We start from the raw sequence: 14,545 nt of genomic DNA, 5'->3' as shown, positions 1-14,545 counted from the left end.
ATCATTCTGAGATTGTGCTCATAGTGCACACGGCATTACCCAGGTAATATCTCCAGCATGCTGCAACTCCTGGTGTTGGAGGGAGAACGCCTGGAGTGCCAAACTAGAGAATCCTCCTAATGCCCCTCTTCATGCTGGGGCAACTGCATGTCACCAGGCAGTTTTGGGGCTTCAATGCACTATCACTTGCCCTTTCCAGCACCATATTATTTCTGTAATCCACTTTTTTCCCCTTTACAACCTTTTTGACAGTTTCTGTAAAAGCTGAGACAGCCTTTTCCACCATTGCGGCTGCCTCTCTATATTTTAGGCATGCTGGCATCTAATTGCAGCCCCATTGTTCTCCCCAACTTTTTGTTGAGCTCCCAGTTCCAGCCCCAATTTGGGCCCAGAGCATACCCCGAATAATTAATTAGGGCTGACTCCAGAAAATTCCAGAACATCAACCAAGCAAGAGGTCATTAAACACTAAGTTCATGGTGTTCCCGATCCCAGATAGATTACCACCATCTTTTTATTTGTGGAAAGTCTGCATGACTGAGGATATCCTGCATCGCCTGTAGAAGGAAGGGGCCCAAGTGGCCCAATGGTCTGTTCTCATTTCAAGCCTTCTTATATTGTTGTAGGGTTGACAACATTGAGTATCCAGGATAACTGTTCGGCAAAGGTTTGAAGAACTACCACTCCCTTGGAACCATTCTGCAGTTTGATCAGTAGCTTTGGAAGAGGAAAAGAGGAACAGGTAAGGAAATTAGGGGGAAAATTAGAGCTTCAAAAAGGAAAGGAAAGTTATTGACTTGGAAGATGCCTCCATGTCTACTTTACCTTCTCATTTTAGAGCGTTCCACAAGAGCATCCTTTGTGTCATGTCACTGTCTAGATACTTCATGATGGAGCTTTTCCTGCTCATGGCCTGTGTTCTGATCACAATCTGTGCCTCCTCAACCACCCCAAGCTCAAATGAGGACTGGGAAACATGGAAGACCATCCATGGGAAGAAATACAACAGTAAGGTAAGAAATGGGAAAAGAAATCCCAGAAGTGAAGAAAATCAAACCAGGTTATATTCCTTCTGCCTAACCTTCCTATTTCCTAGATTTAGAGGTTATGGTTGTTATAAGGTTTACCAATTGCCATATTTACATAGCAACAACTTGCATTTCTATAACACTTTTCACATCCTCATGACGACCCAAGCGCTTTCCAGCCAGTTATGTACTTTTAATGTCTATCATTGCTGTAATGTAAAAAGTACAGCAGACAATTTCTGCACAGGTCCCACAAACAGCAATGTGATAATTTATCATAATGACATTGGTTCTGGGATAAACATTGCTCAGGACACCAGAGAGAACTCCCTTGTCTTTATTTAAATCATGCCATGGGATCCTTAGTATCCACCTGAGAGGGCAGACAGGGTTTTAGTTTAACATCTCATCCCAAAGACAGCAACTGCAACAGTGCAGCACTCCCTCAGTACTGCACTGTGAGCAGAAGCCTTGATTTTGTGTTCAATTCTTTGGACTGGGACTTGAACCCACATCTACCTGACTCAGTGCTGCCACTGAGCCACAGCTGACACTCAAATGACCGTATCAATTACAGTACCGTACTCACATAGCAACCACTTATTTATGTCACACCTAAAATGTACCAAAACACCCTAAAGTGGGAGTCAGACCAGATCAGGAGTAGGAAGAAGGTTTCGGGAGGTGGCCAAAAGTGCAGGTTGCAAGGTATGTTAGGGAATTTTGAAGGTGGAGAGATATAACAAGGCAGAGGAGTCTAAGGAATGGTTTCCAGAGCCTAGGAACAGGGTGATTGACCGCTCTGTCACCGACCATAGATTGGGTTAGAGGCAAATGAACAAGTTTAAAATGGGAAAAGTAGACTCCATGAGCAGGGCTAAAAAAGGTCTCAGATCTAGGGAGGAATTTGTGAAACACGATTTTGACGTCAGGGTGCTTTCATTCCCATTGAAATTATAAGTTCTCACTGCATCATTTGGATGGAGTTTGTATTAATTTCTTAACATTTTCCTTCAAATTTCTTGGCAAATTTGCCCTAAAGGAAGACAGACTGTAATGCCCAATTGGCCTCCAGGGTTTGGGCTGAGACTGTTCAAACTGGTTTCACACTGGATATTAACATTACATGACTTAGGAGTCTTGCAGCCCATCAGTGTAGCTGTATTCACACACAGGACCAAAAGATGAATGAACATCATGCGGACTCACCACATCATCCAGTCTTTCTTCTTTGTTGGATGTATTTTTTTTTTACCTTTTTAAGTATCAGGTTGGCTCAGTGGTAGCAGTTTTAATCTTATTCATAAGAGTACCCCAGTTGAGGACATAGAAACAGAGAGGATTGATTGCACATCATGTCTGTTCCAGCTGATAAAGAGCTATCCAGTCTAATACCACCTTCCAGCTCTTGGTCCATAGCCTATAGATTACGGCACCTCAAGTGCATATCTAAGTATTTTTTTAAAATATGGTGAGTGTTTCTGCCTCTATCCCACTTTTATGCAGTGACTTCTGGACCCCGAACATCCTCTGGGTGAAAAATAATTCTCCCCAACTCCCCTCTACTCCTTCTACCAATAATGGTAAATCTGTGCCCCCTGGTTATTGACGTCTCTGCTAATGGAAATAGGTCCTTCCTATCCACTCTACCTTGGACTCTCATAATTTTATATACCTCAATTAAATCTGCCCTCAGCCTCCTCTGTTCCAAAGAAAACATCCCAACCCCTTTCACCATAGTGTTATGACTACGGCAGGAGGAGTGCACTATCTTTTCTAGTTACACTTCTCCACAGGTCACAACGTATATTTAAATGTTTACGCAGTTACCGATACGGTCAATCATATATTCTACTCTTTATCCCAGAATAAAATACACCAAACAGGTTTCTTTAATAAACAACAAAATTATCAGTTTATTATAAAAACAAGACTTATCCAGAAAAGGAGCAAAGCATTAGCACACATATTAAAATATGAAAGTTCCCTTTTTAAATACCCCACACACACATACTTGCATACACACTGGTTAAAGAAAAATAAATAAATTTTCTCTGCAGAGCTCTTTTACAAAAAAGACAAAAAAAGGAATTCCTAGGCCACATACTTGCTAATTCTTGAAGAAACAAACAGAAGACATGGAAGGGTGTCAGTTTTGGTCTGGCATCTGGGTATACGGAGATGGGTCACTGGGATCTTTTCAGAAGCAGTTCGTTCTGGAGATGCTGAGAAATAGTCTGGTAGGATTTTCAGGAGAAATGTGGAATCAGGGGTTTCAGTTATCACAGTCTGGATTCTCAGAGTATTTTCAAAGAGGTAGAGAAAGAGGAGTTGACATTCTGGATTTCTCAGCGTCTCTTCGAGAGGTGTAGAAAAGATGAGCTGGGGGTTTCTTTTCAGCAGGCTACAAAACCAACTGCCTTTCAAAACTGTCCACACCCCAACTGAACCAAAAACAAATCTCAGAAGCAAAACCACCTCCTGACCCTCATAAATCTTGACATGTCACTTCTCTGTAAACATCTCCCCCAAGTCACCAAGGTTTCTGTTGTTTATTGAGCTTAAGGTATGTGGTATTCAGTAATGTTTTCAAACAAGACCTCTCAGTGTCCTTTCAGTGAACTTTCAACAAAAAAACAAAGTCCAGTATCTATGAAACCTTCAGTCTTCCAAAATGGATCCATTTCTACAATTTAAATATGAGTCCTCAAAAATGTTGACAAAAATGGAAGCACTTTCATAGCAAAGCTAAAATCCTCCATTCCTGGCAACATCCTTGTAAATCTCCTCTGTACCCTCTTTACTGAAACTACAAAACATTTACTTTCGGGGGTTCAGCTGATCATCCACTGAAGTTACGATGGGAAGCCAGAACAAATCCTTATTGAAAGCCTAGGGGCCAGTCTTCTGAATGAGCAGTTAAGCCAAGGCCCTGTCTGTTTATTTCATTGGGCGTAAATGGCCCAAGGGGAGTTTACCCTGTTCCCTAGCCAACAATTATTCCCCAACCAAAACACCATCATTTATCTCTTGTGGGACATTGCTGTGCACAGATTGGCTGTTGTGTTTGCCTATATTAAAACAGTGACAACACTTCAAAAAGTAATTCATTGGCTGTGAGATTCTTGGGATGACCTTAAAGACTCTATCAAGAGTGGCGCAGTGGTAGCACCACAGCCTCACTGCTCCAGTGACCCAGGTTCTGTTCTGGGTACTCCTGTGCGGAGTTTGCAAGTTCTCCCTGTGACCGCGTGGGTTTCTGCCGGGTGCTCCGGTTTCCTCCCACAGCCAAAGACTTGCATGTTGATAGGTAAATTGGCCATTGTAAATTGCCCCTAGTGTAGGTAGGTGGTAGGAGAATGGTGGGGATGTGGTAGGGAATATGGGATTATTGTAGGATTAGTATAAATGGATGGTTGTTGGTCGGCACAGACTTGGTGGGCCGAAGGGCCTATTTCACTGCTGTATCTCTAAATAAATAAATTATTTTTACTTTTTTATTTTTGAATAACACAGCAGCAGGTACAACATTGACTTAAGCAGGGCAGGAAATGAAGCATAGAAAAGAAAATCCTCCAGCCTAACTTGGCAATGACCCCTGCTGAGTTCAACTGACTAGAGTTGTTGCAGCAGCAATAAACATGGACAATCACTAGAATATCAAACTATCTTTTAATGTCTGCAGCATGTTGGTTCAGACCTCCCATCTGAATCTCAATTCGAGTCTCTCAGTCCTGCTGATCTTTGAGTTTGACAGCTAAGATTAACTTAATAGTGGCATTTTCAATATATTTTACACCAAGATCCCATAATGGTGGTATAATCTAAAATCTCAAAGAAGGACAGCTTTATTATACACAGTACAACAGCAAGATGATAATAGTAATCTCATGTGTCAGCTGTTTTATTTCACAGCACTTTGACATATATATTACCGTTCATCATCAAAATTCATTTATCCCACTCAGTTTCACTTCCCTCTTGTACAGAGGGATTGAACTAGCTGTGCTAGTGCACATTGATGGATGTAGGACTCATAGTTTCAGAATTAATTACTGACTGTAAGAAATAGAATCCTTGAATTTTGGCCTTTACCCTACGCACAACCCCCTCTCCCCACTGTTTTCTCAATGTCTTCAGTATCAACTTTCAGTCAAACTGTTTAACTTCGTCACCTTAGAGCGGAATCCATGAGTTTAACGAGACAACTGAGTCCAAATGAATAGAATTCTGGCAGGAGCAATAAGTGTGAATGATCACTAGAATGTCAAATGATCTTTTGTTGCCTGTCACATATTGGTGCAGACACTCCATCTAATTCTAATCAATATCTCCCAGCCCAGCTGTACTGTAAATTTAACCCCATGACAGCTAGGTTTAGCTGAATAGTAGCATTTTCAACATATTTTACAACAAGGTTCCCCAACTTGATACTAATGAATAGCAACATCAAAAGGACATACAAGTTACATTTGACATCCCAGGAGCCCAGTGCAAGTGCTGACGGCTTCTGATCTGACTTAGCCAATAGCAATACCAAAGTAAACTTGTTGGATTCGCCAAGGCCCACAACCATGGAGACTTATTTTTACAAAGTCTGCCCTTCTTTCATTTCTAGGTTGTTGCTCTGTGTGTGAGACTTGTGTGTCAGGCAGCTCAGTTCTAGCTCTTTCACCTCTGAGTCAGAAGGTAAGTTTAAATCCCACTCCAGGATTAGAACATGTAATCCAGGATGACATTCCCCACCACAGTACTGAAGGAGTGTTACACTTTCAGAGGCACTATCTTTTTGATAAAATGTTAAATCAAAGCCCAATTTGCCTGCTCAGGTGTGTGTAAAAGATCTGGTGGCACTGTTTCGAAAAGAAGTAGGAAAGTTCTCCCTGGTGTCCTGGCCAGTATGTATTCCTCAACCAACATCATTAAAACAGATTATTTAGTCAGTTAGTTTAATTCAGTTTGTGGGAGCTTGTTGTGCACAAATTGGGTGCTGTGTTTCCTACACTACAATAGTGACTACACTTCAAAAGTAATTCATTGGCTGTAAAACACTCTGGAACGTCCTGAGGTCTTCAGAAGCGCGATGGAAATTCAAGGCTTCCTTTATTTCATTGCATCTCTCATTCATGTTGACAACACCTTACAGTAACTTATCATTGTTCTGTGTTCAGAAAATAGAGTCTCTCAGGAAAGGAATATGGCAAAACAATCTGAAGAAAATTAAGGACCACAATGACAAGCAGGGAAATTCTACGTATATAATGGTCATGAATAGTTTTGGCGACTTGGTAAGTGAGATCCTGTTAGCCCATTGGTTATGGTTCCTCAGCAGTTTGGCTTGAATGCTTTCAAAGTATGTTTACTCGAGTGCCGTCAACTCCTGAGGTTTGAGTCTTTGCAATAAATGGTACTGGCAAAAATGAAAAGTAAAAACTTCAGCATAATTACAATCTCGACAGATTGCTGACAGAATGTTGATGGTGTACGGTATGCAAAAATTAGAACTTTGGCTATCACCTCATGCTTTTGACTAGTTTGGGCCCAGATTCTAACAATCTAACAATCCTACAGTTGTGAGTTCATATCCCACCATGACAAGTTGGGAAATGGAATTCTCTAAAATTTGGTTATTTGTGGGCAGACACCAGGGAAAAACTTACCATGAAAGATGCTGGTTGTGTTGTAAAAACCCAACTGGTTCCACTAATGACATAAGGATGGGGATCTACTACACAAACCTGGTCTGGCTGACTTATTACTCAGTCCCACATTACATAGTTGGCTCTTAATGCCCTCAGGACAATTACCAATGGGCAATAAATGTGGCCTTCCCAGCATTGCCTACATTCTGAGAATACATATTTTCAAAAATAATCGCTAAGGATCTACTATCAATATAATCCATAGTGAATGGGGCCTCATTAAGGAAGCAAGATTAAATACAGCAATAGCTCAATTACCTGCTCGCAATTATCTGCATGACTTTTTGTGACAGTCAATGCTTTGTTTTGCATACACCAGCTGAAGTGAACTGAAGAGTTAGATTTGAATTTCCACATTCTGGGCTATTGGCCCATCAGAAGAAGTGGTTGTCACCTGACATAACTGCAGGCTGGGAGACCTGAGATATGCAGAGCTTTGAACCAAGAAGACCAACAGCAGTTGGAGAGAAGAGCATTTCTTTTCAAAAATACATGGATCTTTCTGCAGATAATGTGATCTTGATCGGATAATCTAAACAGACTAACCAAAAGCTAAAAACTCACTCTTATCCAAAAGTTTCAATTCTCCTTGCCTCCAGTTTGACAATCTTACTCACTTCAGTCACAATTCTTCTCTACACATTATTCCAGCATGGCTCTAGATGCCATTGCAGTGGGTGATGTGGGATCAGATCTACATTTTTGTTATGTGTCACTCTCACCTCTGAGTCAGGAAGTTGTGGGGTCAAGTTCCATGCCAGAGACATGAGCAGATGATTTAGGTTGGCACTCCAGTGTTGGAGGTGCCCAGCTTTTGGAGGACATGTTAAACAGAAGCCCTGGCTTCTCCTTCAGATGGATATATAAGATTACACAGCATTATTTGAATAGAAGAGCAGGGGAGGTGTTCTGGCCAATACTTATCCTTCAGTCAACATCACTAAAACAGATTATCTGGTCATTTATCACATTATTATTTGTGGGAGCTTGCTGTGTGCAAATTTGCTGCTGTGTTTCCTACATTACAACAGTATATACTTCATTGGACATCCAGAGGTCATGAAAAGCCCTGTATAAAAGAAAGTTAATTCTTCCCTTTCCTTCAGACAGCAAAGGAGTTTGCTCAATTATTCAACACACATGGGAGGAAGGAAGTGTTAGTAAATAACCAGACACGAGAGGGGGCTAAAGCCCGACGCACCCATCGCCTTCCAGAGAATGTGGACTGGCGAGCAGCTGGTTACGTTACCCCACCAAAGAACCAGGTACCAATTTTTCTATGCTGTCGATTCAACATTTAGTACAGGGCTGTTGGCTCATGGTGCTCATCATCGCCATTGTGTGATGACTTGGCTCCGTAATCAGTCATTGTTAAAAGAGCAGGGAGCTTTCCCAGTGCCCTGGGCAGCATGCCACCCTTAGCCAACACTACCAGAACAACACAGCATCTTATTGTTCCTATGGGATGCTGTTCCTGTGGAGTAGTTTCCCTGATTGCTTATGTAACAGTCCCATGGTTTCTGAAGTGTAATGGAAGGATGTAAATGCATTGGAAGCAGTTCAGAGAAGGTTTACTAGACTAATACCTGGAATGGGCAGGTTGTCTTATGAAGAAAGGTTGGACAGGCTCGGCTGGAATTTAGAAGAGTAAGAGGGTGACTTGATTGAAACATATAAGATCCTGAGGGGTTTTGACAGGATGGATGTGGAAAGGATGCTTCCCCTTGTGGGACAATATAGAACTAGGGGTTACTGTTTAAAAATAAGGGGTCGCCCATTTAAGACAGAGATGAGGAGAAATTTTTTCTCTCTGAGTGTCGTGAGTCTTTGGAATTCTCTTCCTCAAAAGGCGGTGGAAGCAGAGTCTTTGAATATCTTTAAGGCAGCGGTAGATAGATTCTTGATAAGGAAGGGGGTCAAAGGTTATCGAGGGTAGGCAGGAATGTGGAGTCGAGGTTACAATCAGATCAGCCATGATCTTATTGAATGGCGGAGCAGGCTCGAGGGGCCGAGTGGCCTTCTCCTGCTCTTAATTCTTATATGTATGTTCATATGTTCACTGGGTACATATATAGTCGTTTCTTCAGGGTCATTGGGGCAAAATCCTGGAAGTCCCTACCTAACAACACTGTGGTAGCACCTTCACTACGTGAACTGCAGTGGTTCAAGAAGGCAGCTCACCACCACCTTCTCAAGGAAATCTAGGGATGGGCAACAAATGCTGATCTTGCCAGTGATGTGCACATCCGAAATGAATGACTTTAAAAAATACTGTGAAATGCTTCAATATGATATAAAATACACGTTTTCTTATTATGATGATATGGTTCAGAATGAGCAAAGCATCCAGTATATTAGTTCCAGTCATGAGCTGCCTTGCATCGATCAACTGTTATTCTCACTTCCCCATCAAGAGGTTTACTGAGTTTTATTAATTTCCTCAGTGCGCATTTATTTTGACAGGATTATTCCTCATAGTTCGCTGCCTTTTTCCTCTTAAAGGCAGGGTCTCTTACTAGGGCACGGTTCCACAGACTCCATCACCCTCCAGTACTTTGTTCGAATTATGTAGAGCTCCCTGGATGACAAAAAAGGTAGAGATTAAGATAAAGAAGAAAGAGTACTTATGACAGATGCCAGATATAAAATACTATTGAGAACCAGGCTGAATACAGTCATAGAGTCATATACAGCATAGAAGGAGGCCATTTGGCCCACTGAGTCCATGCCAGCTCTCCGCAAAACAATCCAGTCATTACTTCTCCCCAGCTCGATCCCCGTAGTCCGACAAGTTTAATTCCTTAAGGTGCCCGATATAGACGGTCCAGAGGGAGAACTGAAAAAGCAAATAAGCAAAAAAGAGGGAGCATGAAAAGGGACTGGCAGCTAACATTAAAGGGAATCCCAAAGTTTTCTATAGACATATAAATAGTAAAAGTGTGGTAAAAGGAGGAGTTGGGCCCATTAGGGACCATATAGGGGATTTATGCATGGAGGCAGAGGGCATAATTGAGGTATTAAATGAATACTTTGCATCTGTCTTTCCCAAGAAAGAAGATGCAATCCAGGCAATGGTGAAAGAGGAGGTATTTCAGACACTAGAAGGGTTTAAAATTGATAAGGACGATGTATTAGATAGGCTGTCTGTACTTAAAGTGGATAAAGACCGGGACCGGATGAGATGCATCCAAGGATACTGAGGGGAGTGAGGGTGGAAATTGTGGAGGCACTGGCCATAATTTTTCAGTCTTCCTTAGACTTGAGGGTCATGCCAAAGGACAAGAGAATTGCAAATGTTATATCTTTGTTCAAGAAAGGGTGTGGAGATAAGCCCAGCACCTGCAGGCCTGTCAGTTTAGCTTCAGTTTAGAAAGAATAATTCTGGAGAAAATCAATAGTCACATGGACAAATGTGGGTTAATTAAAGAAAGCCAGCATGGATTTCCTAAGGGAAAATCATGTTTGACTAACTTGCTGGAATTTTTTGAGGAGGTAACAGAAAGGGTTGATGAGGGCAATGCTGTTGATGTGGAGTACATGGACTTTCAAAAGGTATTTGATACAGTGCCACACAACAGACTTGTGAGCAAAGTTATAGGAACATAGGAACATTGGAGCAGCAGTAGGGCATTCAGCCCATTGAGCCTGCCCGGCCATTCAATATGATCATGGCTGATCATCCACTTCAATGCTTTTTTCCCCACACTATCCTCATATCCCTTTATGTCATTTGTATTTAGAAATCTGTCAATCTCTGCTTTAAACATACTCAATGACTGAGCTTCTGCAGCCCTCTGAATCCAAAGATTCACAACCTTCTGAGTAAAGACATTTTTCCTCTGTCCTAAGTGGCTTCCCCCTTATTTTGAAATTGTGTTCCCTGGTTCTAGGCTTCCCAACCAGGGGAAACATCTTACTGCATCTACTCTGTCTAACACTTTAAGTATTTTGTAGGTTTCAATGAGATTACCTCTCATTCTTCAAAACTCTAGCGAATACAGGCCCAGTTTCCCCAATTTCTCTTTATAGGACAGTCCTGTCATCCCGGGAACAAGTCTGGTGAATCTTTGTTGCACTCCCTCTATGGCAATAATATCCTTCCTAAGGTAAGGGGACCAAAACTGCATACAGTACTCCAAGTGTGGTCTAACTAAGATTCTATACATTTGAAGCAAGACTTCACTACTCCTGTACTCAAATCCTCTTGTGATAAAGGCTAACTTACCATTAGCCGTCCTAATTTCCTGCTGCACCTGCGGGTTAGCTTTCAGTGACTTATTGACAAGGACACCCAGGTCCCTTTGTGCAACTATACTTTCGAATCTCTTACCATTTATGAAATACTCTGCACCTCTATTCCTCCTACCAAGGTGGATAACCTCAAATTTTTCCACATTATATTCCATCTGCCATGTTCTTGCCCACTCATTAAGTCTGTCCAAATCCACTTGAAGTCACTTTGCATCTTCCTCACAACACACATTCCCACCTAGTTTTGTGTCATCCGTGAACTTGGAAAAAAGACATTTCATCCCCACATCCAAATCATTGATATATATTGTGAACAGCTGGGACCCAAGTACTGATCCTTGAGGTACCCCATGAGTCACAGCCTGCAAACGCGAGAATGACCCCTTTTTTCCTACTCTTTGCTTTGTGCCTATTAACCAATCCTTAATCCATGCCAGTATGTTACCTCCCATCCCATGTGCTTTAATTTTGCTAACCAACCTCCTGTGGGGGACTTTATCAAAGCCTTCTGAAAATCCAAGTATACCATGTCCACTGACTCCCCTTTATCAATTCTGTAACATCCTCAAAAAACTCCAACAGGTTCATCAAACAAGAGTTCCCATTCATAAATCCATGTTGACTATGCCCAATCAGATCATTATTATCCAAGTGTCCATTTATCACATCCTTTCGAATAGATTCTAGCATTTTCCCAATGACTGATATAAGGCGAATAGGTCTGTAATTCCCTGTTTTCTTTCTCCCTCCCTTCTTAAATAGTGGCGTGACATGGAATATCGCTCATGGAATAAAAGGGACGGTAGCAACATGGATATGGAATTGGCTGAGTGACAGGAAACAAAGAGTAGTGGTTAATGGATGTTTTTCGGGCTGGAGTAAAGTTCGTAGTGGAATTACCCAGGGGTCAGTGTTGGGAACCTTGTTTTTCCTGATATACATCAATGACCTACATCTTGGTGTACAGGGCACAATTTCAAAGTTTGTGGATGTTACGAAACTTGGAAGTTTTAAGAACTGTGAGAAGGATGGTGTAGAAATGAAAAAGGACATAGACAAGTTAGTGGAATGGGCAGATAGGTGGCAGATGAAGGTCAAAGCAGAGAAATGTGAAGTGGTTAATTTTGGTAGGAAAAAAAAGGAGAGACAATATAGAATAAAGGGTACAATTCTAAAGGGAGTGCAGGAGCAGAGGGACCTGGCTGTATATGTGCATATGTCATTGAAGGTGGCAAGACAGGTTGAAAGAGTGGCTAATAAAGCATACAGTATCCTGGGCTTCATTAATAGGGACATAGAGTACAAGAACAAGGAGGTCATGTTGAACATATAAGACACTATTTCAGCCTCAGCTGGAGTATTGCGTCGAATTCTGGGCGGTGTACTTTAAGAAAGATGTGAAGACATTGGAGAGAGTACAGAAAAGATTCACGAGAATGGTTCCAGAGATGAGGAATTTCAGTTATGAAAATAGATTGGAGCGGTTGGGACCATTTTCCTTGGAGAAGAGAAGGCTGAGAGGTGATTTGATAGGGGTATTCAAAATCATGAGGGGTCTGGACAGAGTAGATAGAGAGAAACTGTTTCCACTTGTGAAAGGATCGCGAACGAGAGGGCACAGATTTAAAGTAATTGGTCAAAGAAGCAAAAGCGACATGAGGCAAAACGTTTTCACACAGTGAGTGGTAAAGGTCTGGGATGCATTGCCTGAGAGTGTGGTGTAGGTAGGTTCAATTGAAGCAGTCAAAATGTATTAGACTGTTATATGAAAAGGAAGAATGTGTAGGATTACGGGAAGAAGGTGAGGGAATGGCACTAAGTAAATTGCTCTTTTGGACAACCAGTACATATACAATGGGCTGAATGGCCTCCTTCTGTGCTGTAACAATCTGTGATGTATGGATTGATTTGCAAGAGCTGGGCACTAACTGCACCTCCCATTGTAATTTTGAGGGTGCACATTGCACTCCCAACCCCAGGCCTGCTACCTGATGATTACCTTGGTTGGAGAGTCAGTTATTATTGCTTTCATATCTTCACACTCTTCCCTCAGAGAATAGAATGTAGCGGTGGAAAAATGCACAGGCTGATTAACAGTCTGACAGGCCATGATATGAATATTCCTTCCATGGCTATGACTATCTTTATACCAGCTAATAGGGAGGTGTGTCCTGCACAGTGGGAGGGTTTTATGGGCCCCCACGACCTATGCAATGACTGGGGTGGGGCAGGGGGTAGGGGGTGGTGGTTGAGCATCCACTGGACATGAGTATCCTGCTGGATCTCAACGCAGAATTCAGAGCCAGAGCTCTCGTCCCTGATTGGAGGTCTCATCAGGATTGGCTGGAGTGGGATTTGAACCCTGCACCAGGAGAGAGATTGGAAGAAATTTCTATACACAGAGGGCATTAGGACCTTGGATATATGGGTTAGACCAAAGCTATTGTATTCATTCTCTGCCACAAACTCTTCTCCCTAAACATTAGCTCCCTCCCTCTCCCTGGCAACAGTCTGAGGCTGAACCAGACCCTGTTAGCAATGTGTCAGATTTGATCCCAAGATGAGCTTCCAACCATATATCCGTACCATCACTAAGACTGCCTTTTTCCACCTCCGTAACATCGCCCAACTCTACCCCTGCTCAGTGCATCTGTTGCTGAAACCCTCTTCCATGACTTTAATAAGAACATAAGAAATATGTGAAGGAATAGGCCATTCGGAATACTGCGTGCAGTTCTGGTCGCCACATTACCAAAAGGATGTAGATGCTTTGGAGAGGGTGCAGAGGAGGTTCACCAGGATGTTGCCTGGTATGGAGGGCGCTAGCTATGAAGAGAGGTTGAGTAGATTAGGATTATTTTCATTAGAAAGACGGAGGTTGAGGGGGGACCTGATTGAGGTGTACAAAATCATGAGAGGTATAGACAGGGTGGATAGCAAGAAGCTTTTTCCCAGAGTGGGGGATTCAATTACGAGGGGTCACGAGTTCAAAGTGAGAGGGGAAAAGTTTAGGGGGGATATGCGTGGAAAATTCTTTACGCAGAGGGTGGTGGGTGCCTGGAACGCGTTGCCAGCGGAGGTGATAGACGCGGGCACGATAGCATCTTTTAAGATGTATCTAGACAGATACATGAATGGGCAGGAAGCAAAGAGATACAGACCCTTAGAAAATAGGCGACAGGTTTAGATAGAGGATCTGGATTGGCGCAGGCTTGGAGGGCCGAAGGGCCTGTTCCTGTGCTGTAATTTTCTTTGTTCTTTGTTCTTTGTTCGGCCCCTCGAGCTTTCTCTGCCATTCAATCAGATCATGCCGCCCTTGTGGAACAAAAAATCTTTCTAACTCAGCCTTGAATATATACAATGACCCAGTCTCCACTGCTCTCTGGGAAAGAGAATTCTAAATATTAACGATCCTCTGAGAGAAGAATTTCCTCCTCTTCTCTATCTTAAATGGGAGACCCCTTATTCCAAAACTGTGCCCCCTAGTTTTAGATTCCCCCACAAGGGGAAACATCCTCTCAGCATCTACCCTGTCAAGCCCCCTTAGAATCTTACATGTTTCAA

General features: G+C 42.3%; 1 protein-coding gene across 1 annotated transcript in view; it reads left to right on the top strand.

The window, feature by feature from the left end:
- The first annotated feature begins 866 nt into the window (after positions 1-866).
- Positions 867-14,545, top strand: part of LOC137351412 (cathepsin K-like) — a 30,174-nt gene continuing 16,495 nt past the window's right edge. Inside the window, exons 1-3 of the mRNA XM_068015860.1 lie at positions 867-1,013; positions 6,200-6,316; positions 7,837-7,995. Of these exons, the coding sequence (XP_067871961.1) occupies positions 867-1,013; positions 6,200-6,316; positions 7,837-7,995 (423 nt within the window). The remainder of the gene's footprint in view (positions 1,014-6,199; positions 6,317-7,836; positions 7,996-14,545) is intronic.

Source organism: Heterodontus francisci, chromosome 36 (assembly GCF_036365525.1).
Source record: "Heterodontus francisci isolate sHetFra1 chromosome 36, sHetFra1.hap1, whole genome shotgun sequence".
Taxonomy (NCBI): domain Eukaryota; kingdom Metazoa; phylum Chordata; class Chondrichthyes; order Heterodontiformes; family Heterodontidae; genus Heterodontus; species Heterodontus francisci.
Note: the sequence above shows the minus strand (reverse complement) of the source record. Positions and strands in the feature narration are given on the sequence as shown.